We start from the raw sequence: 27,023 nt of genomic DNA, 5'->3' as shown, positions 1-27,023 counted from the left end.
GCTCTTATCTTAAAAGTCATAACATTGTTGAATTTTTTGGTTTTTGCATTATAGATCTGCTATGCTGATTTACACAGCCAGCCCCAGGTCTTCTTGACTTATTAAGGATCACCAAATCTACTCCAAATTGTCCTAATCTGGGTACAGCTATCTTGCAACAGAGAGACTGAAATAACCTCAGCTGCGTTAGTATTTGTCATGTTGTCTGTTGTACCACAGCTCTGTCTGGTGCAGAAACAGCAACTGAGCCTGGTGCAAAGGTTGCAGAGTTAATGCCCAGCAAAATAGTCCAGCCTTGGGAAGCAGCCTAACACCTCAGCACAGCAGCCTGGTCAGCTAATTCTCCTGCAGAGACATGGATCACCAGTGGAACTGCTGTGCTGGTCTCCAGGCCCAGACTGCTACCTCAGCACAGCACTGCTCAGGTATGGCAGCTCTGACTGGAGCTAGCCCAGTGCCTCTGAGCTATGAAACACAGACAGGATGCCCAAGTGCTAGTCCCAAAATCACTGGAAGCACGTGGAGTATTTCACATCACCTCTAGACAACGTTTCCACAAAGAAGTAAATGAGAAAATAACAATATTTTTTCCATCTCTTGTGCTGTGGAAATGTTAGTCCAAGTCCATGGTGTTGAACAGGCTGCACAATTAGGACAGCTGGTCTCCAAATGCTTCTGCTTATTGAGGCAGTGTCGTAGGATCAGAGCTTGCCATCAGTAGGCACATACTGTCTGCTCACCTTCCCTTTTGTGAAACAAAAATTTTCACACCCTAAAGCATCTTCCCCATCAGCTTTCTCACTTCCTCCTCATTTCTGTGCCATTCTAAGAAAGCTGGTCACTGCTCCTCCCAGCACTGGTGTCATATTGCTGCTCACAATCAGTCTGCCTTCTACAATTTTGGGGTGCAGTCTCTGAGCTAAAGAAGACTTCTGGCTGCACTGTACCTTACAGAGGTCTTTCTAAGACACTAGCCTGGTTATCCCAGGGAATTCACATCCTGGATGTCTGAGTATTAAATCAGAGGCAATCTTTACTGCAAGTCACAAACTCTGACTTTTTACCAACCCTGAAATTCATCAGCCCTGCTACCACTGGTGTTCCACCAGGCTATGGTAATCACCCCACATGGCTATGGGCACAGGGATAGCACTGGGAACAGCAGCAGGGATTAGCCAAAGGGGAGGACAGGGCAGGGAGGGAAGATGTGACAGAGAAAAAGGGAGATAAATGGTTATCTGGAGCTGATGTTCTGCCCTAGATGTGGCCAGCTCTGTGGCCATGGTTATGACAGAGTCATAGAACAGGACAAACTGAGAGGAGCCCCTTTGCTGGGTGGGGAGACAGCCCCTGCAGCCCCCAGCCCTCTGATGGGGACTGGGCTAAGCACACTCCACACATCATGTTGCCGTGCTTAGTTGCACAGGCAGCAGGGAGCAGGTCCCCAGGGATGGGTTTCACCTCCCCTGGCTTTAAGTATCTGTGGCAGGACTGCCGAGGGGGATGGAGTCAATCAAACTGCTGGAGCTGAAGGGTGCATTCATCTGACCAAGCACAGGCATCTGCTTCAGCAGACATCAGCTGTGCTCTAGTCCCAGCTACACTGATTAACTCTTCACAAGCAGGGGAAAACCCTAAGGTGCCTAGCTCAGACAGGGACATTGCATTTGATTAGAGGTCAGTGCCATACTCAGAATCCAAAAATAAAGTAGACTAGAATACAGTGAGGAACAATCCTGGCAGAACAATGGCAGTGATAGTCACATCAACACATAGCTGAGGAATGTGGATAAAAATAAAACCTGTGGGAACAAAACAAATTCTGAAAGCGCTACAATAACCATTGGTTAAATAGCACAATATTTACTGGCAGCTACAGGCATTCCCATAACATCCAAAAATCTTTAGCAGGGTTCAAAGCTTTGCTGTGCTAGGCACCACTCAACCATGTAATTAAAAGGCCTTCCTGACCTCTTGAGATCATGTGCAGGAGCAGTAAGATCCATGTGTGGTCATCACCCATTTTCTGTGACTCCTTTTTTCCCCAACCATTTCCAAAAGTTTCTCAGCATTGCCCATTTCTCTCAAGGGATTGTGCTGGAACAGAGCAACAAGATTTGGGCAAGCATTTGTGTTAAAACCGTGTTGCCTCAGAAAAAGGCATATATTCTCACTTGCAAACTTTCTGACATTGCAAGACCGGGTTTGTACCATGACATTTCACATTTCCTTTTAGGTGATCTCAGGTTGTTTCCACATGTCTCAAGAACTTCAGCCAAGACTTTAAAAGAGATTGAAGTTACAAAGCAAAATACTAGAATTATTCCCCAAGTATGTGAAGAAACTTCTGTATATATACAAGAATCAGAACATGTGGAGGAAAATAGGAAAGAAACATATTGACAGACCTCAGTGAACTCAGGAAGGAATTTAAACATTACTACACGCTCAAAGCAACTTGTTAAAGAAAGCAGAGGAGTATTTTACACATTTTTTACTTTTTCTGTGTATCAGGCTTGAGTTCAGGTGTGTGTCAAGTACCCAGCTCCATGTATCTTCAAGAACTCTTATGTTCAGTCTTTAAAATAAAGTATTTTAAAATATTTTTAATCCACACAGAAGATTTGGAATACACAAGGGTTTCTTTGCAGTTGCAAATGAAATCTTCAAAGAAAGCCCAGGAGGCTTATTAAAGATGGAACTGGAAAAAAACCCAAAAAACCACAAAAGAAAAACCAACCCTAAGCACGGACACAAGAATCAGTATTGGCTGCTAGGGATGTGATGCTGTGAGATGGTCTGAGAGAACAAAATGTCTCCAAAGAACAGAAAAGAACAAAGCAGAAATAACTGGATTTAAAAGAGCTTGCTTGACGTGGAGTTTCTGAATTACCTGTAAAAATTCACAGATATTTACCAAATCCCTTAAGTGAGCCAGTTGTGTAAGTATCCAGACAGTATATTATTTTTATTTAGCTACAAGTACCTAGAATATACATATTATTAAAACAGTTTGCTTAATGTAAAATGGAGGATGCACCTTTGAGAATTGTGCAATCAAAGGAAAGCATGGAAATTAAGTCAGAAATAGCAATATGTGTCACCAGTTGCATCAGAGAGAAACAAACTAAACTGTTACTTTCAGTGCAGCATTTTATCCCTTTGTGAGCTACATTATAGCCAAAAGAAAACAACAAAGAAGAGAATCAGGTCAATTTGAGACATGATTTATTTTGAACCTCCTCTGTAGCATGTTTAACACAACCACGTTTCACTGCACTGCTAAGAATAGTCCTATGGAGACCGAGAGAAATCTAAAGCATGTGTGTATGTTTGCACTGGGTGAAAGGCACCTCAGACAAACCAAGTCTTCATTTTTGGGACATGAAGTGACATTTAGACTCCTCCTTTGCCTCCGGTCTTTGTAAGACTCCAGGGACAGAGTCTTACTGAGTAATGAGTAGGTATTTAAACCATTAGCACTGAGGAGAAAAACTTACACGAAATTTGGACTTCATGGAGGAAAAGGCTGCTCAGACTGTTGGTTACAGCCCTCAGTAAGCAAATGGTCATGCAAGTTGGTTCAATACAAACACTGATACCGTTTTGCTGGCTTTGAAATATTTAAACTGCATGCTGGAAGGTGTTTGAGCATTCACATCTGAGCACCATGCCTAAATGAAACTGCTGCTAATTGCAGCACAACTAGCATTTGTACATAGAAATGCAAGAAGAGCAGGGCTGGTCTTCACTGCAGAGTCAAATCGACTTTGTAATGTTGTAAGTTGAATGTTGCCTTTAATATTAAGTCCTGCTGACACACAATAACCTCATTCAAGCATGCTGCAGAACAGATACAAGATAGATAAGTGCTGCCAGCCTTCACACACCTTCCCATAAATTCCACTCAGGAAAAAAGGTTGAAATTGTGCTAGAATTCACAGAGAAGTGGTTTACAGAAAAAATATCCTGTATCTTTTTTGGCAATTGCAACCCAGACCAAAATGATCCCCGCAGATCTCGCTTCAGCAGTCTGTTAGAAGCTCCCCTTTCTCTTTCATCTTACAGCAGAACCAGCAGAAGTAAAACTTTCTCTTTCCCCCCCCCCCCCCCAAAACTGTTTGTGCACATTAATAGGGTTTTGCATGCTGCCAGATCACTCTGCAGCACCAGTTTAATCTTGATCACATGTGGACATATGACTGCATTTCTGTCAAACCAGACAGGGCACGTGATGGAGTTTTCACTGTCTTTTTCTATTAACATGAAGTTTATGTCAGCTAGGGAGGGTGGGTGACACCTGATCTCTCACAAGGCCAAGCAGTTCGAAGTTAACCCCTTGTATGCCTCTGAAGGGACCCCAGCGGGCAGGAGGGGCATGTGGCAGCCTGGGGCCGTGTCATGCTGGGTGCCAAGGGGGTTGTAGTGTGCTTTTATACTTTGCAATAGTTTTGGGTTTGTATTCCCTTATTTTCCCCAAGTGGTGCACCCCTTTTTGCACCCCCTCCCTCTACCTGTGTAATCATTCTCCTGTGTTGGGATCACCCCCAAATCCTCGCCCTGGCTCTCTGTCAGTCGCTCAGCATCCCATCCCCTCTATCCAGAACTTTCGGTCCAAATCATCGAGTGATTAGTCCGAGGCCAGGGGTCAGCCCCCTAAGTATTATTTTATACACTATCCCAAATGTCCATCCCTAAGGCTGCATCCCTGGAGGGCTTTTATTGGTCAGCAAATGTGTCTACCTTTGGTTTCCTCCCCCCCCTTTAAATGTAACCTTGAGATTCCTTTTGTTTTACTCTGAGCAAGGTGCATCACTGAGGTGTGGGGACCCCTGAGGAGCTCTGAATAAACCTTGGACCCTGCTGAGAGTCACCTTTTATCCTCTGCCGATGTCCCCAGTGTCACTTCTGCTGCAAAGGCGACTGGCCTGGCTGCCCTCAGAACCCTCGGGGCTCCAGAGAGTATCCCCCCATTGTCTGCGGACCCGGGGCAGGCCGGGGTTTCTGGGAGGCTCCCAGAGATGGGGACAGGCCAGGAATCAGGGCTGAAGGGGACAGCCCAGGACTCAGGGCTGAAGGGGACAGCCAAGGCCTCACAGCAGCCCGCAATCCCTCATGCCAGCTTACTCTGGCAGTTTTAAAGTGGATTTGCTCTTGGCATCCTTGCTAGAGCCGTGGCACACCAGCCTATGGTGCTACTCTTCATTGCTTTACCTCACACGAGATCACCTCAGAGAGAAATAATTCAAAAAAATAGTCCTAAAATAGCTCTGCTCGTACACTGCCAATGTTCTACTGTAAGGCACAAGGCTCACAGGGTGCATTTGCCTCCCTGGATCAAGACGAGAAGCCGAGATCCATCTCCCAGCCTTCTTTGACAGACTGCTACCATCTCCTGGCCATTCTTGTTCTCTCTGTTGGCAACAGCACCCAAACTCGTTAAAAGCTTATTCTGTTTTCCCCTGTCCTCTTAGCTGTTCCACTAGAAATAAAGGATGCTTTGGGAAAGAAATAGCAAGCCCAAAGCACTTTAGGTGTACTATGACACTGTAAAAAGAATAAGATTAAAGAATAACGTGTCCAGAACATTTTTCATAAAGTTTACATAAGAACCTGAAAATAGCACTTATCAGCTCATTTTGCAAAAGTAAATAAAATTATTTTAAGAAAATATAACACAGATCCTTTATAAAAATTAATAATTTGTGAAGAACAATTTCTTCAATATCAAACAAAGCTTTAGTGCACTCATCCTGAATTCCTGTCATCCTTGATTCCATCAGAAACAAATTAAGACTTGGAGAGAAAAACAGCTTGCAATATAAAGCTTCAAGAAAACATTTTACATCAAGCTGCTACCAACAGAAACATTTTTTTCCCAAGAAAGAATACAAAAATTCTCACCAGAGGTACCCACATTTCCTGGGGACCCCAAACTAAAGTTTAGGCTGTGAAGTTCTCCCTGTCAGCAGCAAACTTTAGAGCTGATTTATGACATAGTTTTCATTGGCAGTTCTTCCACTCCAAACTCTGGGCAGTCACTCCTGCCCCTCTCTTCCTCTCCTGTTCACCTCTCTAAACAAAGGGCGGACTCTTAGCAAAACACTACGCCTCACACATGATTCTGATTGAGATGATGGTTTTTTAGTATCATGATGGGAGAAATAAAATTGTATAATTGAAATAAGAGCATGTGACTGAGTTTATTTGGTTTGTGATTAGATTGCAGAAATTATTGCTTATACAAGGGAAGTAAATCTGATCATTCGGCTGGCATTTTGGGAAAACAAAAAAAGCAATTCCGGAAATCACATCTGCTTGCCTCTCTGGACCATCTTCCCTACAAAGAGAGAAACTCATCCATTGCTTTCGAGAGCTGAAGGTGCAGAGTCTGACTCTAGAGGGGGTTGTATAACCATATGTGGAGTGTGACTATGACAGGGAGGAGGGAACTTTCCTGGGTGTGTGAACAAGCACTGGTCAGTCCCTCGTGTCATGCACAAACTGATACAGCCATAACAAATATAACTCCTGATACAGAGGTCGTGGTGGCAAACAGCAGAATTCCCGTGGGTTTGGACACTGTTTGTGGAGCTCGTAGGTTTTCTGCTACATTCCGTGGTCAAGAGCACACAGGGACATGTTGAGCACTCCAAGAAGAAGGTTTGAATTCTCCCTCTTCTGCTCAGCAAAGAACACATCACCCACAGTCCTTCTGGGGCCATGTATCCCCCTTGTGTCTTGCTTTGGCAAGGTCCAGGGGGGCTGGACAGTCGTGCCTACCTGCAATCCAGAGAAATCCTGGGGATGTATATTCACACATCACCAGCTGGGACTCCTGTGCCAGCCAAGGAACTCACCACTGGTGCCTCTATAACCAGTGGAGGAAAAGCAGACCTTCCACAGAGCAAAGCCAAGGAAACAAAAAATTCAGTGCTCTGAAATGTTCCTCATGAATACATGCCTTCATGGACAACAGAGGAAGCTGGAGGAGTCCAGCCAGTCTGCTTAGGTGGCTGTGACCTCCAATGCCACCGCTATCCCTGAATTCATCTGCAAATTGACCTTTCTGTTGGGCCTTCATCATATAACCCACCAGACCCTGCTGCTCATGCCTCCTCAAACAGCTGAAAAGGACCTTGTCTCAGTTATTCAGGGGCAGGCGTACAATCCAGCATGGGGTAATGCTGGAGCACACGGATTACAGACTCTAGGTCTAACTCTTCTGCAGGCCATAAAACAAACCAAAAGAGGCATCTCTTCTCTGGAAATAAACAAAATCAAACTAGCTTGCTATGGACTTTCAATTTTATTTTATTTAAATTTAATTGGTTTAGGATGAAGGCCTCCACAGCTAATTTGTGACAGAAGACAGTCAGCACTGTTCTTACATATTAAGACTCTTTCAATTATTCCCCTACCTTTTGCCTGTAAAACCTCGGGGTGGAAGATAAGGCAAGGGAAAATATATTAGAGATCACATTACTGTGGAGCTGTAAACAAAATTGGAAATTGATCTACTCATACTTACTGGTTCTTGACCTAGGTGAGTATTTATCTCATTCTCATCTTGCAGCTCACCCTTAACCACCAGGCCTCCCTTCAAGTTAGGTATCCTCTACAGGTTATAAATGGGTTCATCAGTTTTGTGTTTAATTCCTTTACTTCTCATATATGATGTCATCTACACTTGAAACCAGATCCTTCAGATGAAAATCTTTTATTATGGGGTTTTGTCTCTTGTGAAGAGAATTAAATCTAGAAACCAGACCTAAAGCAATGAGAATTTTTTACTAGTAAAAAATTAGTACTACTGGTGCTGGGATCTGATTCAGATACAAAGTCACATGAAACCAAACTTCTGTCTTTTGGCCTGATGTAAGGAGTTTGTAGGAAGGATAGGGAATGCTTTGAAAAGGGATCCTTTCATATCTATGATTATATGACAAGTAATTAGCTCTGAGCAGTGCTGCAGTCAGACTCTAGGTCTGACTGGAGCCCCTACCATCCAATTAATAGATTTTTTTTTTCAAAGCCTTTTCTCTGCCTATCATGTTTTCTTTCTAGTGGTTTTTCCAACTTTGAAGAATTCCTTGCTGGCAAGCAAGTAACCACCCACCAAGTTCAGATGTCTCTTTGCTACCCCTAAAATGCAGTTTGTCCAGGTGTAGGCCTGCATTTCTACACAAAGGTCCTCCTTGTTACAGCTATAAGCCTATGTTTGTACCACACAAAGGCAAACAAAATAAAACAAATTAGCCATACATATCAATTAGAGAAATTGCTGTCACAGCTAAATTAAGTGAAACAAAGTTACAGACAGATAAAGTTCAGACTTTAGTCCTAAGGTCTTAGAGATTCAGTACAAATCTCATGGCCAGTAATTATCAAAGTCAGTACTGTATTTCAGGGCTACAGGGCTACATATGAATGTCAGCTAATAACTGATTTTATACAGCCTGTACAGAAATCCTAGTGCAAGCCTATTTTGAGACAGTGAAGACTAAGGCAGTTTGTGTGCTTTATATATACAACAAATTGCAATTCAGAAATAATAAAAATTTTGGAAATGCACAGAGATGGTACTGAGACACCTATGACCTTATTCTGCTACCTTTTTCATAGTGGATACTCACTACCCCTGAATCATTGCACATTAGAACAGGTTTGGACACAATGGTGCCATAGCAAACTCCTGACAAAGGAGGTTTTATCTAGAAATTATTTATCTAGAAGATGTGAATAGCCTAAGAAATCTTGCTGTAAGATGTAGGTCGATGAAGCATTTGCTTTGATCTCCTTTACAAATATAATTCAAAGCCTGATGAATCAATGTAATTTTCCATGTAATTTTAAAGCACTTGGGGATAAATTATTTTGCTATAGATGGGGAAGAAAACTAGTCCCAGTTACACATCTGCCTTAACTTCTTTAAGTTCTGTTTGTCCTGTTACATATCCCAGAAGTTCAGCTCAACTCAAGCCATTGTTCTCAGTGAAAAACAATATGAACCAGCTTAAAGTGAGTTTGTTGAGAAAATATGAGCAAAGAAAGATAAGAGCCAAAAGAGAAAGTGAAAAATATGAGAGCTGTGTAACTGCAACATCAACACTGAAGTCTGTGTTGGAAGAATATTTTGTTTTTGCCAAAATTTATAAACAAAACCTGGTCAGATTGGATCAGTTCTTGAACACAGGCTTCTCTGTCTGGCAAGGATTCATTGGACAGAGTTGAAGGGAATTAGTTGCCTTATTCCACTGTCACTGGTTGACTATCAAATATATTTATTCTTTCCTGTGTTTGCTAAGTTGATCCAGTTGCCTTGGATGAACTTGGAACTTCTGGCAGCTGTTGATTTTGGTCCTGGGATACTTTTACATGCATAAGAAAGGATTATAATAGTTTTGCAATCCTAGGATAACTGGTTGTGGCCACAAAATGTTCAGAAGCACAAAACTGAAAGGGATTTGGTACCTTTCTTGAGGCAAATACAGTTAGTAAAGGCTTGTAATACACAGAAAAGCACTGGTACTCTTTGACATTATTTCATTTAGAAATTAGCTGCTTCTGCAGTATGGGCATGTTAGCTGTCATGAGCAGGTTGCTGCACTTGGTGCCCAGGAGAACTGGTAACTGCTGTGTAGGAAGGAGCCTCTGTCCTTTGCAGCTGGACATGCTAATTTACTGCAAGGGATAAGATGTGGAGGAACACTCTAAATCTCAGCTCCCTGCCTTTTTGCAAACAAGGAAGGGGATTTCTCTTACAGTCTTTTAGTTTCTGTTCTTTAAAAATGCAACTTTCCATGAATTAATTACTGACTTGAACTTTGTGCACAAGCAACTGGAGGTGATTCTTATTTCAGGCTGTACAGCTCTCCAGCAAAGTGGGTGTTGTGGTGCTGTGATTCTCAGCCTTCATTAATGAAACTTTCCAACTAAAGAGAAGGAAACTGCTACCTTGAAGTGTGGCCAGTTGTCCCTCCTGCTCCTGAGGAATGACACGGAGGCAGTTACAAGCAGTTAATACCTGGGATAGCAAGCATCAGGCTGCAGTGGAACATGGGTGCTTGCCTGGCACTGAATGTGCTCTCTAGGTGATAATCACACACACAAACTCAACACATTTCTTAAGCACCTCCTTTCAAAGCAGAGTGTGGAGAATGTTCTAAGAAGCTCTACTTATTACTAAGAGTTCTAATCAAGACACCAGTTGCATTACTGGCATGTTTGGTGAGATTAGGCATCTTCTCCCAGCAGTTGCTTAGACTTTGATTTATAGCACTGTGAATCAGATTTGCACCTGGTTCACTGCAGGGTGCTTCTTTGTCAACATCATATTGTCTGGAAAAATTCCTTCACCAGGATTTCTCTCCTGGGAAGCTGAGAAGCCTCAGATAAAAAGGAAAATAATATTATCCCATTTAATTCTCCTGTGTTTTGCTGTTTTGGAATGCGGTTTGAAGATTGTTTATCCAACAAGAGATTGTTTCATTGGCTTCATGTGAATTGAATCCAATTGAAATCCAATCATAGCCAAGCTGTGTTGAGGGTCTGGAAAGAGTCATGAGTTTTCTTTAGTATCTTTGAGCCTTCTGTCTGTATCCTTTCTGTATTCTTTAGTATAGTTTAGTTTAGTATTCTTTAATATAATATAGATCATTAAATAATAAATTAGTCCTCTAAGAACATGGAATCAGATTCATCCTTCCTTTCTTCATCTGAGAACCCCACGAATACAAGCCTTCTTCATGGCCTTGCACATTATTTGCCACTACCTCATGCTACAGTGCTAACCAGCATCACACTGTTTGTTTGCTCTCTGCCTACAAATTCTGTGTTTGAGTGCTGGCCAACCTCCACACAAGCACAGACACACTCAGTGGTACGACTTCCAAGCAAGTAATGTGCAGGCAGGGATGCTTTAGTGCTTCACTGCTGACAACTTTAGCAGTAAACAGCCTGTACAAGCATGGCTTGTGGCCACTGCTGTACTCAGAAACCAGCACTAAGGAACAGCACAAGAAAGGGCTGGTAAAGGACTGGAAATAAACCCAGTACTGCAAAACTGTGTAGGGTAAGACAGACATTATTATTTCTCACTCACCTGGATGTTCCAGTTCCCTGGCCAAGACACCTGCTACTTTGCCCACTACTATCCTTACACTACAACAACCTGCAGGAGTACCTGGTGGCCATCTCTAAAGACCCAGTGGTACCTAAATTCTGCAAGATTCATATCTCATGCCATTCACTTTGAAACACAACGTATATTTCAACTATCACCACCACTACCCCCGTACAAAAGTGGCCAGGGTGTTGAGCAGAAGGCTGCAGTACCAACAGTGAGGGTGCAGCCTAGGAGAAACTAAGAATTCCTGGATAACAAAGGGCTGTATGGATCTCATTCATGGAAAGTCAAGCAAAGCTCAACTCCTGTGGGACAATTTTTTCTTGAAAGCAGTACCTATATTTAATCCAGGTAGTTTGATTGTGGGAAATCACCACTGCATTTTAACAGGCCAGGAGCTGTACTTCAAATACAGATCTATTGTGAAGAAATGTTCCCCTTCCATCTGGTATAACCAAAGCATGGTCAAAAGGCAATCTCATTTTCTTTCCCTTTAGAATACCCTATTCTCCTTTCCACTCTGTCTTTGTTAGTTTGATGTCTCTATGTCCCTTATTTTGCACTGCACTCAAGACTTTCTGACTGCTTTTTTTAGGCTGTGTTTCTTTTCAGAGTGGGTTATTTTGTTCTTCAGTATTGTGCAAGTTTTCTTTTAATATATTTTCTCTTTTCTGGTAATATCTTCAGAGTAAAAGAGTAGAAAAGAACAATGTCTTGTCCTTCAAGATATTTTCAGTGTATTTCTCTCCATGTCCTCTGCAAAAAATTTACTTATCAAATTCCTTATTTCTTTCATTTTCTTCTTTTCTGGCATACAATCACTTTTGAGAATAAGGTTAGGTTCAAAATAGATCCCAGATGTCCTTTTGATAGCAAAGATTGCCAAGTTTCCTGTATGTTTTGCTACAAATGGCTTTGATTTCTTGTGCAGACTTCCACTCACAAAGACATTGATGGATATAAAATTAAACCTTCTGGTATTAAACTAAAACCTAAACCAGTAAACTAAATCTCTCCAGTTTAACTTCTATAACAAATTAACACAAAAAAGACTCATGTGCAGAAAGCCAGCATCAGAATTAGTACATTTAATGTTTTTTACCTTGTTACAGCCTGTTTTAAATAATGTTTGTGTTCTTTCAAATTAATGTTTTGGCCTGTAGATCCCTAACTACAGGAGAGTGTTGCTTCAGGCTGCAGACAAAACATCCCTTTCCATATGGAAGACTTGGAGTCCATAGAACAGTATTTCCACAATGTATTCTTGGACTACTGTGTAAATAACAAGCGGGTAAAGGAAGTTTCCCCTATGCCTTTTCTCCTGCCTCATTAGTCCAGCTGTGAAAAACATAATAGTCTGTAGGTTTATAGCAATAACAAATTTGATAATGGCTTTCCATAAGCAATAAACTAAATTTGTGGTATTTCTTATTATTATCTATGTCTGAGGGAACCTGAGAAGGTAGTGAAACAGCAAGACGGTAAATTCCAAGGTCCTGAATTCTGATGTGTTAAACTGGAAATCTAGGTAACTTAGAACTATTCAGATATGCCACCATTTATTATATCTTCTCTGTACCTCATAAAAAATGCCAGAGTAAATGTTTGAAATATTATAAACTCGACTTTCAAGAGTCACACTATTTAATGTAACACTTTTTAAAATATTGCACACAAACCATATAGTCAAACCCTAACAGGCAGTTCACCGGAAGAAGCAAAGCCCTGTATCCATGCCAGGTGGCCTTTCTGAGGAGAAAAAACTGTGGTGATACCAGAGCTTGGTCTACTGCATCACTCAAATCAATACACTGCTTTTTCTGCAGCCTTACGTTTTGCAGCTCAATCTAGACACAATAAAAGGTGTATTACTTGGCTTTGTGTAAACCTTATTTAATTAACCATGGAAGACACTATTCTGATTGCTTTCAGCCAAAGTGATTAAGTTCAGGGTAACTGACAGCAGAGCAAGAATCTGTATGCTGACCAAATGATGCACCTGATAAACACAATCAGCTCCTCCTGTGTAAACTGTGAGTGACTGGGAGATCAGAGGTGCAGGTGATTTTAGAGAGGTGAGCATTGTGTGTTATGAAGAACTGTGGCCCTAACATGGTCATTTATTAGTCAATAAAAGTTTTGTACACTTCTTTTCTGGGGAAACATTAATAGGTTGGATCTAGCTCATCAAATTTGAGATGTGCATCATATAGAAATCAAGATCTGAGCTACACAACTGGTGCTGCAATGCAAAGAAATAAAAAGACGCATAAATTTAGATTAAATATTAGGAAAAAATTATTCACTACAAGGATGAAGACTCACCAGAAAAGGCTGGTCAGAGAAGCTATTGATGTTTTATCCATGGAAGTGTTCAAGGTAGGTTGGATGGGGTTTGGAGCAACCTGATCTAGTGGAAGGTATCCCTGCCCATGGTAGGGGAGCTGGAGCTAGGTGTTCTTTAAGGTCTCTTCCAACCCAGATCACTCTAATTCTGTGATGGTTCTGTGATCTTGATGCATTGTCAGAGAACAGACCAGAAGCACTCATTTTCCCTGTAGCTTAATCCTGATCATCCAGAAGGCAGTTTTTGTTCCAAGGAAGGTGGCTTTCACCTGTCAGCTTCTGCAGTACAGCTGAGCAAGCAGTCCCAGGGTCAGGATGGTGAGGGCACAGGCATTAAGCACAAGAAGTATCACACTCTGGACTTTGGTGTCAGTCATGCCTGGTAACACCTGGTTCAGAGTGCTCAGGAGCTGTGTCCTCCTCTCACACATGCAGAAGAGCCATCACAGTGTCACTAAGGGCCCATTGCCTACATCTAAGCTCATAGACAAATGTATTTAAATCACTCAGATTCAAAAGAGTGATTTCACAGGAGGACAAAGACACATTTTATTTTTCTGTAACCTATATTTACTTGTTTTCCCGAGATAAAAAGTGTTGAAGCATGTTTTTCTCCTTGTTTACTTGGTGTTTGTTTCTTTCGTGCTTGTGATTGACATACTATTACACAAGAGGTTTCCCACAGATATGCAAAGCAAACTCCTGTGAGTAAATTACTTTTAGAAAGCTTGGGATGAAATTTAGCCAACAATAATAGTTCCTGGAAATTGTTGCTTCCTGTTTATGACATAAATACTGTAAATAAACAACAGAAAAAAGAAAAATTTAGCAGAGGAGGAGATGTTCAGGACTGAACACCACTTTGGCCACCTAAGAGCGTGACCCTGTGAGGCTATACTTGCCAAGACCTATAAACACCAGTATACATTGCAGAACTATTTGTTAGGTCGAGCTTCACTAGGTCCTGTTCTGTCATTTTGGTGCTAAAATACAAGCAAGGACATATTTCATGCAATGAAATTGCATGGATTGCATTCATACATCTTTCATGCAATGAATAAAGTTATTTTGCTGGATGTGTACCAAAAGCAAAACATGTCAGGGTGATGCTGTTTCTATGTAAAGCAAGTAACAACAGTTTATCAAATTGATCATGATCCCTTCAAGAAACATCTTCTCATGATTATGTATGTGCATTTCCCCATGTGGATCTAGTTCAGTGGTGAAGTAAGTTTATTAGATCAAAAGACTAAACAAAATTTCTGCTGTTGATCTTGATGAAAGTTGTTAAAGGCTTTTGGAAAAAAAATGTGAATATCAAGGAATATAACAGCTGCAGTAGAATTTTTGACAGAAATTCATGCTGGAGCTGTACACAGCCCTCAGTGACACTTTGCTGATGTTCAGCCTAGAAAACTGTATGGCATCAAGATGTAACACGGGAGCACTGTTATTGTTGCCTAGAGAAAGTAAACTGTTATTTGGAAAGAAGTCATATTGGTATTTCAATGGATGATATTCTTTTTATGTACATAAACTCTATAATGCTGACTGCTTTGTTAGTGTTTTCATTGGTTCAAGAGGTAGACCAGTATTTCTCGACTTTTTGCATTTTATGCCAATTCTTCTTTTCAGGAGCCCAAACACATGAAAAACAGAACAGTGGCAATTAATGCAACTGAGAAAGCATAGCTGTCCAGTTCCCAGACTAAAAATAAACAAGCCATACTGAGAAGGAAGTGAGCTCCCTTGTCAATATTATATGTTTGTATCCAGGTTCATAAATATTTGCTGAAAAGAACAGCATAAGGGATTCAACCTTGAGTAGCTTTCTTATGTGTACTCCTTCTGGCATTGTGATTATCAGGTTTATTTGCAATTGTTTGTTTGGTTTATTAGGTTTTTTTTTCAATTTGTAACTTTAATATTCTCTTATGAATCAAAATGCTTACCAAGACACCCCAAAAAAAACCAAACCCTAAAATATTAGGAGAACATTTTCACAGCATGGCTAAGAACAGAAGTCATAAAAGCAAAAATACCCATATTTTTCATTCCAGGACGAACACGCTGTGGCAGTTTGGATTTTTTTTTTTCTGACCAGAGACAGATATATGAGAATATAATTTAATCACTGTAACTTTACACAAACAATTTTGTCACCAAAAGAAAAATACCAGCCTTTACATGGTAACTGTTTTCCCATTAGCTATTGAACTCTTACCAAGATTCCCCTGTCCCAGCATGGTGTACTCTCCCTGAACAGTCCAGACAAATAACACCTTTTTGTCAGCCAGTCTTTTGGAACTTGTTAGTCATAATAATTCATCCCTGTTTCTATTCTTTTTTCAGAAATTCAAGGCACTACTCTGTTTCACAGACTCAAGACACTGATATTGCACCAAGATATTTCAGGTACCTGAGCCAGTGAAAAAAGGTAAACTTTACAAGTTTGTTTAATTCTTTAAATACCAATAAGCCATTTTTCTATAACCTCAAACCTCAGTAAAGAGTTTGTTCCACAAAGAGAAGTACGGAGATCTTTGGCTGGATTTCCTTCAACCTCAGCATTTGGAAGAGCTCGTTTTTCTGTAATTGAACTGTCTTCATCACGTTACTACACTATGATTTACTGATTGACAACAATCTCACTGGAGAAAAAATAAACCCAAGGCAAATTCCAGAGAGGTTAAAAGTATTTTCTCCTATTGACAGTAGGGTACATGCATTTGTAATAATATGCTCATTGGGCTAAATGTTATTAATGAAATTCAATATCAACTGTAAAGGCACCTCTTTGCTCAGAGTAAAAGGTTGTTAAAAATGCTGTAAATATTCTTTGTTTCTCAAGGGACAAACCCTCCCATACACTGTCAGACCTGCCATCTCACCTGCTGATCATGGCTCTCACCCAGTGGTTCTGCGAGGGGAGGTGCTGGCAGTGCAGCCCTAAAGCCAGCTGCAGCTAAGCTGGCCCATGTCCAGCTGTGAGACACATCTGCTGGGTCAGGTCTGTCAGGTCATGCTGACAGAGAAAGCCCAAGGCCTGGCCTGCAGCACTGATTTGGGCACTCGAGGACACCGGGTCCTCACCTGCCATCAGTGACTGTGCTGTCACACCAGCCACGGCACTGGGGATCCAGCTCTTGAGAAAACAGATGTATCAGCCACCCACAGTATGCAGGGAGAGATGCATAAAAGGGAGTCCCCTTCTCCCAGCCTCTCAGTCTAGGCACAGACCATTACAGCTGTAGTTGTCTTCTGTGGGACAGGCAGTCCAGTTAAGTAGAGTTCAAGTACAGTTTAAGCACGGTACAGTTGAGTATATTGCAGTGTTATGACCAGTAAGAGTATGCCTGCCAAAGAGGAGATTAATAAAGAATGTCTCTTTAAATGTTTTTGCAGGCTTGGCACTTCCTCTCCCAGCTGCAGATTTCATTCCTAGATATTGTGTACCATACCCAAGGGGAGAAATGTAACAGATCGCATTCTTTTAGGCTTTCCCGGAATTGGCATTGCTTAGAGGAAGTTTAACAAACAAATAAATAAATATCCCAGCTCTTAATGTTTTGTTTCTGTGTTTTATAGCCAGACTGGAGTATTATCCCACAGAATCATATGTGTAGTAGTTTACTTTTAAATCAGGAGGGTAAAATCAGCAAAAAATTTTGCAAAGTCCCAGTTCATGTCATGCTTTCCTTAATATTGATATTACTAAACTGCTGAGTGTTTTCTTTAACTGCACAATGAGAAATCAAGAACTGCAGAGCAGTTAATTCCACTTTAAAACCACATAAACCTTTTTAATGCATGAAAAAATTATGTCCATTTCAGGAAACAATTCCAGGAAGCAAGGGTCACACAGGAATTTAGTAGAAGCTGGCTCCTGGAACATGCTTTCCTTTCCCACCCACAGAAAACAGGACCCAGCGGCCCAAACACTCCATCCAGTCTCTCCTACCTCCAGGCACACACAACTAGAAGCCTTGCTCTCTTTCTCCTCCCCCTTCCCATTCTTTCTCCATGAGACATGTTGATGATCATTCCCCTGATCACCTCATCCCCATCAGACTTATCCTCCCCAACCACTCCATCATCAGACTTGGGCATTGCAAGCCCAAGAGGCAGTCTGTAAAATTTTACATACCTGTAAAATGTCCCCAGGAAGGGGAATGGAAAGACAAACTGCATCCTGCCCAGCCTTCAGGCACAATCTTCCCTGCCCAAACACCTGCAAGGAGAAGGCAGGAGAACCACGTGCAAGAGAGGCAGCCAAAGGTGTGGAAGGAAGACTCCAGGGTCAGAAGGTCAGCTGGGACCAAGGGCAAGCCTTGAGTCAAATTTTGACTGGATTTCTCCCTTTTGGCAGCTATGGCATCCCAGGAGGCATTAAAAGCAGCAGAGACTGAGACCCTGCCAGGGAGGAGACATGGGGCTCCTCAGGAAACACTGAAAAGTGCTTCTGCCACAGATGCACAATCAGGCAACCAGCTCTGGCCAGTGAGATGCCACACTCCAAGAGTAACATTCCCAAATGGTGTAATTTAAACATTTAAACTTTTTAAACATCACCTCCTAAGGGCATGGTAGCCGGCAATTCCAAAGTCAAGCAGATGAGGCAGCACACCAGCTTGGCTGAACAGGGATCTTCTCTTGGGGGAAAAGGCCAAAAAGGGAGGGTGTGTGCCCAGTGGAAGCAATATCAGGTTACACAGTGCTGGTGTTGGAACAGCCACCACTCTGGGGGACAGTGGCTCCAAGGAAAAATGCTCTGGCATGGTAGAGCAGACCCAGTGTGGCAGTCATCCTGATTACCCCAGCGTGAAAGCAAGGATATTTTTGAAGGAGCTGCTTGTACCTTCTGCCCATGGCAATGAAACTGCAGTTTCATTTGTGGTGCTCAGATCAGCTAAGGAACTGGTTTATTACCAGATCAAAATTATATACCCTTTTCCTCCCTGAATGACAGAAAAATGTTCCCAAACTGCAAGACCCCTCCCTCTTGGGAGCACAAACATGCCCCTGCCAAAGCATGTTGCTCCACTGGCACAGAGGTCTTGCCTCAGAAGTCTCTCATTCCTCAGTTTCCCAGCCATCAGCCCCAATGCTAGAAGATGGTCATATTCAGCCCCAAGGCTTCCTTCTTCCCTTTCAGCTCAGCAGCTCTGGGCTGATGGACTTCATTTGCTGACAGATTTCTGTCCCCTCCCACCAGAACCCCTGCCTAAGCCACCCATGATCTGAACTCCCTTGATACAGACCCTGGTTCCTCTCCATGCTGAAGTTATTCCACCACAGAGGCACATAGGAAGTCATCCCCACACCACCACCTGCATATCTCTGTCCACTGAGCTTCTCTTAGGACTTCCTCCCATATTTTTTTCCACTTTGTGCCCTTGGACAGGAATGCCATTATTACAGGCTCACAAAATGTGTACCACATGGAATTTCTACACCATGCCTAAGCATGAAACTAGGAGGTGAAAATCTATGAACATGCTAGGTGTCCCACATGCATCAACCCCCAGCACCCAGCACTCCCAACAAAGGAGGGCTAACCCACAACAAAGACTGCTAGCAGGACAAACAGTTCCACACCGGCCCAGGAGGACTAAAGGCAGCAGGAGAGTTTTTCCCCTTACGTAACTCGAAGTTTCGGTGGTTTCCTGTGGCGGCAGCACCTTGGCACCTCGCACTGTGCCTGCGTAAGCACGGCAGCTGCGGGCAGGGAACTGGGACCACGCTGTTTCTGGGAAGCATAGGCAGGGAGGGAGGGGTCAGTGTCCAAAGTGCAAGAAGGGCCTTGCTGGCAGCAACTCCGGCAGTGCTGAGGTACTGGGATACGTGCTGCGACGGTCTGTCACCTCTATAGAAGTGTCCAAACAAAACGAAACAAATTAATCTAAGCCCTCGTGGACACCCAAGCGACTCTACCAGCACAACAACCTGGGTGAGTTTAGCCCGGTCAGGTTTTCGTGCTGGTTAGCACAGCAGGGCGAAGGAAAGGAAACACGAGCCTGGCCCTGGCTCAGGTTGTGGAGCGGGGCTTGGCTTGTTTTGCTGGTCATATGCAGCTGACTCGATATCGGGAAAGAGCACGGCCCTTAGAACCGAAAGAGAAAGCAGATAACCATCTGCACGTGACAAAACAGGCTGCGGGGACAGCCAGCCCAGCACCGGCAGCAGCCGCAGAACAGCTGGGCTCCTAGAACGGCAGCACAGCCCTCTCCAGCGTGTTTCAGCTCCACACCCACCCAAATGGGCAGCCCGTAAGTATCCTCCACTGAGACCCCCGCTTTTTTAATGTCACTGGCATTGGGGAGAACTGCCAGAAGTGGTGTTGCAGGGTGCCGGTGTCTTGGAGGGTCCTTCCTTCCCCTGCTTTAAGATGCTTTAAGGGCGGTTCCCCCACAGTCTGCTCCATTTGCTGCTGGTTGGTTTCTGTTTAACAGCAATCCTTAGTTTGTCAGTGGCCTTTCTTCACCCATGGCTTCTCTGCAGCTAATCCTGCTTGGGGGAGAAAGACAATCCGGGTAGCTGGGGTGGGGAGGTGGTGAAGGAACAGGACAGATGTCTTGAAGGAAAAGTGTCATGTCCAAAGTGTGACACTTTCCCATAACTCTTGTACAGCATTTCTCCCCTCAGCAGCCAGGGAGAGGGGAGGTGAGAGAGTGAAACTGTCTGGGGGGCTCTTCAGTGCAAAAGGAAATGCCCATTCCCTCGCCTCCTCGCACTCAGCCCCACTGCAGCGGCATCCAGTGGCTCACAGAGATGTTCATCCCTGCACACATCCTGTGCCAGAGCTGTGTGCCTTCCTGTCCCCTTGCCCAGGCGCTCCACCAGCTGCTTGCTGGAGGAAGGCACAGCCCCAGCCTGGCAAGGGTGCCCACCTGCCTGTGCGCAGCAGAGGAAAGGGCTGTGCAGTCCCAAAAGCACAGAGGGTGCCTAGGAGCTTTATCTCCCACACAAAGACCTCAGGGAGTTCCTGAGCCATTCACATGGGGCCTCTCTCTGCCAGGGAGACTGAGACACAGAGCTCTCCTAAGGTGAAACCCAGTGTTTCCATCAATGCCAGTCCAGGAACAAGGAGGCTGACTCCAGGCTGGGGCTCGCTGTGCCATGTTCAGGTTCCTCTTTCTTGCACCTTTGAGAAAGAGCCACAGAGTCTCTTATCCAAAGACACCTCCTTAGAGGCAGTGAGACTGCCTCTGGGAAAAACCCAAGCTGTACATTGGGTGAGAGCCCTTTCCTGTTTGTGTCTTGCTTCTCAGCCAGGCTACTGCCAAACCTGCCTCAGTGATGAGCTGCAGAGCTCACAAATGTCCTGTCTGTGGCTGCACTGTGGCAGGGTGCCAGCTCTCAGCCTTCACTGCCTCCAGGCCAGTTCTCTATCCAGCTGGCACAGGGCCATCCCAGGCATGTTTCTGGTCCTATCAGTCACAATAGGGACAGGGATTTACCTACTGGGTTGGGCTGGGCAGGGCAGGGGAGGGAGCAGAAGGCAAAGATGCCAGCAATTTGACCATGAATAGAGGGACATCACTGGGAAAATATGACCTTACACACATAAGCCTCAAGGCAGAGGAGAGGGCAGAGATACCATGGGCTTTCCCCAGGTCCCCATACATGCAGAGATCACTCAGCAGCACAGGGTCTCTGAGGTGGCTGTCCTCCAGCCCTGCCATATGGTACCATAAACTTGATAGGAATTTAACTCTCTGTCCCCTCTCTACTAAACATGTGCAACTAGGACAACTTTTAATAGCTTTTACATTTTATGGATGTAGAGGAAGTGAGTGTGAGATGACTGAACAAAAAGCCACATTTCTACAAGCCTGCCTTCCTTAGGAAACTGGTCTAAAGAAATACAACAGCAAGGGTTGGTGGGTGGGCAGGGCCAAGAGTCAGCTGGGCTGTAGTGGTCCCAGCCCTGAGGTCTAACAGAAATCAATCCCTGGAGACTGGGTCAGCCAGCCAAGAGCTCCCTCCAAGTGCAGCTTGTTCTTCCTCTGAGGGTAAGACAGAACAGCAGGAAGAGCAATGAGTGGTGTGAGCCCTTGCAGAACAGGGAGAGGAAGAGCAGCAATGCCTGGGTGCAGGATATGTGTGAGACAGACAGACCAAGAGGCAATACTAGGGGAAAGACAAACCATGGTGAAATTACATCTGCTGGAGGTCTCATTCTCGTAGATATTTTCCTGGTTGCTTGTGTCTTTGTTGCAGATTCAGAACAATGGGTGTCCTCCACGTGACCTTCCAGTCTCTCCAGAAGCCTGTTGAGAAGAAGCCCTCCAAGGGAGTCTACAAGAAGTGAGGGAAAAGTAACCAGGGGAAGTGGACAGGTTGGTGTCTCATGCTGTGACCCCCCCTTCCATGCTGTGTGTGTGCTTCTCCTGGGAGAAGTTTGGGACTGAGAAGCTTCATATTTGTCCTCATTAAACAGAAGTACCCCACTTCCAAGTCTCCAGGGAGAGATGAGGAGTGGGAGGGGAATGCTGAAAGGTCTCTGGTCACCACTACCACCACCAGACACTGAGCACAGATTCAATGGACTCTCTTCTGGCACTCTAAAAACTCAGAGGCTGTAACAAGTGCACAATCAGCTTTGGGTGATGGTTTAGGAGAACATCCAGGAGATCACAGATTCACAGGCTGTTCTGAACTGGAAGGGACCCAGAGTCCAATTCTTAAGTAAATTATATACCACTGGGCAATAGGCAGTGGAAGGGGACAGTAGGGCCAATGTGAACTTCTTGAAGGAAAGTGGTAAATAATTTTCAGCAGATGAAGCTTGTCAGAGGGAGGAAGAGTTATTTGCAAAGTTTCAAGCCTGAGGCTGGCTTGAAGCCAAGGTCTCTTGAGTCCTATGTTTATGCCTCCCTGCAGACCTGGGTGGACAGTGCTTCAATGCTATGTGGCTCAGCAAGGAGTGATAGCCTTTCCTGATGCCACTTCCCTGCTTTTCAGCGTGAAGCAGAAGCCTATTCACTGCAGAAGAGGACAGTACACATTCTGGGAAGAGGAGCAGTCGGGTTTGCCAACCAGTCTGCGAGAGGAGCAAGGTGGATGGCAATCACAGGTGTGTCTCCGTAGCACCCATGTCCCTGCATCTCAGAGGAAGGCCAGTGGCTGCAGGAGGATCCAGGGTGCCTCTCTGAGCTCAGCACCTGTCTGTCTGTGTAGCAGACTGGGCCCCAGGCAACCAAGACAGAGGAGCACCATGTCTACCACCCTCAGTGGGTAGCAGAGCTCCAGGTATTCAGTCCTGCTGTGCTCAGAAATCTACAGGCATGCAAGGACCTGCATGTGGAGCTCAGATGCTGGAAATGGGTGGTATCAATGGCACTGGGTGTTCCAGAGCTATAGGACAAGGGCAGGGAGGCAAGGCAAGCCTTGCAGTTCAGATCCTGTCATGTCTGCACTTTACTCAGTAGTCCAAAGATCACAAGGGATGTCCTTGTCTGATAAAAACTGAAAGAAAGGCATTATCCCAGAATAGCTCTTATCTTGCTTCTTACCAGACAGCAGTTTTTCTCTCCTCCTATCCCTGCAGTTTGCTGACAAATGCCTTTTCCAGTGAGACCATGAAGCAAAGGGCATGTGTGGTGCTGAGTCATACTCTCCTCCCAGTACTGGTCCACACATGGGACACCATTAAGCCACTTTTGCTGTGACCACAAGTGCACCAAATGCAACCTCCTCAACCCAGTAACTCATGTGCAGCACAGTCCTGGGCAGGACTGAGACACTCTTGTTCTATTTGCAAGGGGAGTCCCTGGACCCCAGCCATAAGGCTCAGAGCCTGTCTTGGGAAGGGTGTCATAAAAGGCAACAACTGAGGGGTCCCCCCTTCATGTTTTGCAACAGGCATCCCCACAGCAGCTTTTACCATGGTAGCAAGAAAGTATGCAGGCACCAGGATGGGTCTTCTGCCACAGAGGTGTACCAAGAACCTGCTGCACCTGCTGATATTACTGGAGACTGTTGGGGCCTTGGCCTTGATGTCCTATGCACTGCTGTACGAAGCTGGAAACCTGGTGAACCTCCCTGACAAACGCATCGGCTTTTACAGCTTCTGCCTGTGGAACGAGACAGCTGGGGAGCTGCAGTGCCTGGACACCAAGCACCTGCAGGCAATGGGCATCAGTCTACTACAGCTGGGACTAGCCAGGGTCTGTGTGTATACCTGCCTGGTCTTCATCCTCTTCCACCTCCCTTTTCTTTTAAATGTGAATTGCACAGGCCAGGGAGAGGGATGGAATATGATTCGCATCATACCCGTCATCAAGTTGATAATCCTGTCTGGAGGCCTGGGTATGTTTCTTTTACAAACCTTGCAGTGGATTCATCCCTCTGATTTCACTGGAGGCTTCCTGGCACTGCTTGGGACTCAGGCTCTGCTACTGCTCCAGATTCTCACTGCCACTGTGCTCCTCAGCTGGGTCAAGCACACACATATGTGTGAAAACCATTTAACTGAGGCGGCCAGGCCCACTAAGATTGGACAGTGAAGAAGATGCAAGAGCTATCAGTAACATGATTTAAAATTGTAATCCAAATACAGCTTTACTCCCTAGAAAAAATCTGATTCCCTGTCCAAAGGTTCATGCCCAGCCATGCTCTGGCACATTGCTGTGTGCAGCACTCCTGCATCAGGCTGGCAGCAGACACCAAGAGCCACAGCACAGCCACAGCACAGAAGCTTCCCAGGTACACGTTGTACCTTCCCAGCTTCAACAGCGTGTAACACCCCTCAGTTTGGGGCACAGCATCAAAGTGGCAGCACTTCTGGCCCCAAAGAGCAGTGAAGGTAGCAGAACCAGCACGCAGTAAACACAGCCCTCTGCTCACACCTACTCTAAGTAAAAAACGTTGCTAGCATGTCATAGTGTGTGATTAAATTTGTAACTAACAAAGTACTTTTAATACATTTTGCCCTACCATGTAATAAAGGGAGTTTAAAAGAAGGATCTGTAGATTGTGTTTAACTAGGAACTAACAAATGCTCAGGAAAAGGTAACCAAATAGGTAATTTCTTCATAAGTACATAGGATACATATAACTTAAATAGGCTTCCAATCAACAACCAACCTTCAAGGCTGTGAAGCCATCTAGGATGATACTGAAGTAACACCAGAAAGAAAGTTTTGTAGTTTGAAAACAAGGTAACAGACTGAGCATGCACCGATAAAGAAAGTGCAATAAAGGACAAGTTGATGCAGATGATTAAACAACCACCAAAACTCCTACATGGGTTAGTAATAAACCCTAAAGGACACTAGATGGCAGAAAAGACTGAAACAGTTAAGTCCGGTTCGTATAATCATCTTCCAAAACATGAGTTTTATGTTACTGATTTTTCTGTATAGTGAGTATGTAACAGCTTTGTGAGTATACACTGCATTAATTCATCCAGTGGCTGGGTGAATTTATGTAAATAAAGAACGCCTGCTTAATAGTGATATTCTTTGCAGTTGAGTGAATTTGTTTCAAGGGACATGAGGGTCTGTTTTCTCTCTTGCTTCAGCCTTAGTGGGGATGATGCTGATTTGACCAATTCTTCATTTCAATACATGCTCTCACAGCTGGCCTTATGTGGTTTGTTTGTCCTTCTTTTTTTGATTGGAAAGAGAATACTGAGCCATCTTCATCCCTTCCTAGACCTCCATGCACGCTGCCACGGGATCAGCCCCCTCAGGGCAGTCCCAGCCCCTGACACTGTGCTCCCGCACGTGTTCCTCAGCATTGGGAAGACTGCTGGAGTCTGGAGGCAAACTCAGCACCAGGCCCAATGGGAAGCCTGCCAGGCCCCACTGCAGCTGTGGCAGAGGGACCACAAGGACAAGGGAGCCCCCAAGGCTGAACCATGACCATGTAGCTCTGCCAGCAAAGGTCTTCCAGGTCAGCAGCTCCCTGCTCCCTTCTATGCCCAACACCAACCCACCAAAGGGATACTCACAGAAACCCGAATGTTTCTCTTTTATCTGTCCATGCTCTGAAATGTGAAACAGAAATGAACACATCCTAATCTGGAGCTAAATCCCACTGAGCCCAGCAGAGTGGGAGAACTGAGTACCTCCTTCCTTTCCCCCTCTGGCCTTCCTGGGTATCCTACTGGCTACAAGGGCACCAAGCCAGCAGATGGATGCACAGCCCTCCTCCCACCGTTCCCAGGGCTGTGGGAGGTGACACCCTCCCCACTGTGCCCTCTTCTCCTGGGAAGTCAGAGATGTCAGCTGAAAAAGATCTCCCTGACATATTTCAGGACATCGTCCTCAGAGTTCTCCCTGCCTGTCCTCTTTGCATCAGCAGCAGCACCAGGAGGGGACGGAAGTGCCGGACCATGGTCACTGCCTCCATCCGTGTTGGCCGTGCTTCCAGGAACCTCCTTTGGTGTTGGTGGGATCTCCTGCTCCTCTTCGCTCCTGGACCGGGCGTTCTCTTCACCTTCCTCGCACTGCAGATTCTGACCAGAGGGAAAACAACAAGAGCCGGCCGTGCATTACTTCAGGCCGGGCGCACCCCAAGGAGCATGAGGACAGCCAGCCCGCCATCCCCGTGAGCGCCTCGCCAGGCCCCAGGCCCGCGGCTGTGCCCTGCGGCGCCCGGCAGGGTGCAAAGGACAGAGGGGCCGGGAAAGCCGTGCGGCACCCGCAGCCAGCCTGCCCGTGCTCCCGAGCCCTGCCGTGCTCGGGTCCGGCCAGGGCCGCGTCCCCAGCCCCGCAGCTCCGGCTCACCTCGGCCAGGACCGCCAGGGCCACCTCCACCAGCTCGGCCTCGTTCATGCAGTACAGCGCCGCCGGCCTGGGCAGTGCACAGGGGACGCTCAGCGCGGGCCGCGCCCGGGCTCGCCCTCCCGCCCGCCGCCCCGGCCGCTCCCCCGCCCCAGCGGCGCTACCTGCGCCCCGCCGCCGCCCGCCGCCGCCCGGGCCGGGGGGACGGGGCCGCCGCCGCCCGCCCGGGCCCCGCCGCCCCCATCCAGGCCGGGAGCTGCCGCCGCCGCTCGCCCGCCGCCATGGCCGCGCGGGGCGGCGCCGCCCGGCCGCCTTCCGCCCGTCACACCGAGGCTGCTTCCCCACCCGACCGGGCTGCTGGAAAAGCAGCCCCGGGCCGCCCTAAAACCCGAGTCACGACAGAGCCCCGTGTCTGATCAGGCAGGCAGGCAGTGAGGCCGCGCGTCCCTCGATCCTCCGTCAAGGAGCACACATGGCTCCGGGCCAGCTGCGGAGCACACGGCACGGCTGGAACGAGCCCCGGGGCCAGCCTGGCGGGCCCGGCCCGGCGCCGCCCCCGAGCGCGCCCGCCGCTGCCCTCTGCAGGCCCGGGAGCGCAGGGCAGCCGGGGCGGCGGCAGCCGGGGCTCCTGCAGGGAAGCGAGGAGAGCCCGGCCCAAGGATGGAGTAAAAGCCCCTCCGGGACTACAGCGTGTTGAGCGTTGTGGTAGCAAAACAACATGTTCATTCCTTCCCTCCAGGCTTCTGGCACAGTATCAATGCTGTGCTAATGCATCATTTTGCATAGCAGCCTTGGACTGGCACGTTTTTTATACT

At 45.6% G+C, this 27,023-nt stretch overlaps 2 protein-coding genes and 1 long non-coding RNA gene across 9 annotated transcripts in view; 1 reads left to right on the top strand and 2 right to left on the bottom strand.

The window, feature by feature from the left end:
- Positions 1–19,092, bottom strand: part of LOC135300441 (uncharacterized) — a 29,195-nt gene extending 10,103 nt beyond the window's left edge. For all 6 annotated transcript variants that reach the window (XR_010362317.1, XR_010362320.1, XR_010362316.1 and 3 more), the window contains exon 1: positions 13,454–19,092. This is a non-coding gene — a long non-coding RNA (uncharacterized LOC135300441). The remainder of the gene's footprint in view (positions 1–13,453) is intronic.
- A 197-nt stretch (positions 19,093–19,289) lies between these two features.
- On the top strand, positions 19,290–24,936 carry TMEM140 (transmembrane protein 140). Of its 2 annotated transcripts, none has more exons than XM_064419905.1 (4): positions 19,290–19,743; positions 21,698–21,816; positions 22,361–22,553; positions 23,342–24,936. In XM_064419905.1, exons 3-4 carry the CDS (start codon positions 22,541–22,543, stop codon positions 23,983–23,985), a joined length of 657 nt encoding a protein of 218 aa, XP_064275975.1. In that variant the 5' UTR covers positions 19,290–19,743; positions 21,698–21,816; positions 22,361–22,540; the 3' UTR covers positions 23,986–24,936. The 2 variants fall into 2 exon arrangements, with proteins under 2 accessions (XP_064275975.1, XP_064275974.1); XM_064419904.1 differs by having other exon boundaries at positions 19,291–19,743; positions 22,442–22,553.
- CYREN (cell cycle regulator of NHEJ) lies at positions 24,486–26,797 on the bottom strand. Its single transcript, XM_064419906.1, has 3 exons — positions 26,373–26,797; positions 26,212–26,278; positions 24,486–25,940 (listed from the first exon to the last, which is right to left on the bottom strand). Exons 1-3 carry the CDS (start codon positions 26,489–26,491, stop codon positions 25,707–25,709), a joined length of 420 nt encoding a protein of 139 aa, XP_064275976.1. The 5' UTR covers positions 26,492–26,797; the 3' UTR covers positions 24,486–25,706.
- Positions 26,798–27,023: the final 226 nt, after the last annotated feature.

The sequence above is a fragment of the Passer domesticus genome, chromosome 5, assembly GCF_036417665.1.
Source record: "Passer domesticus isolate bPasDom1 chromosome 5, bPasDom1.hap1, whole genome shotgun sequence".
NCBI lineage: Eukaryota > Metazoa > Chordata > Aves > Passeriformes > Passeridae > Passer > Passer domesticus.
The sequence above is the reverse complement of the archived record's forward strand: the minus strand, read 5'-3'. Positions and strand labels throughout refer to the sequence as shown.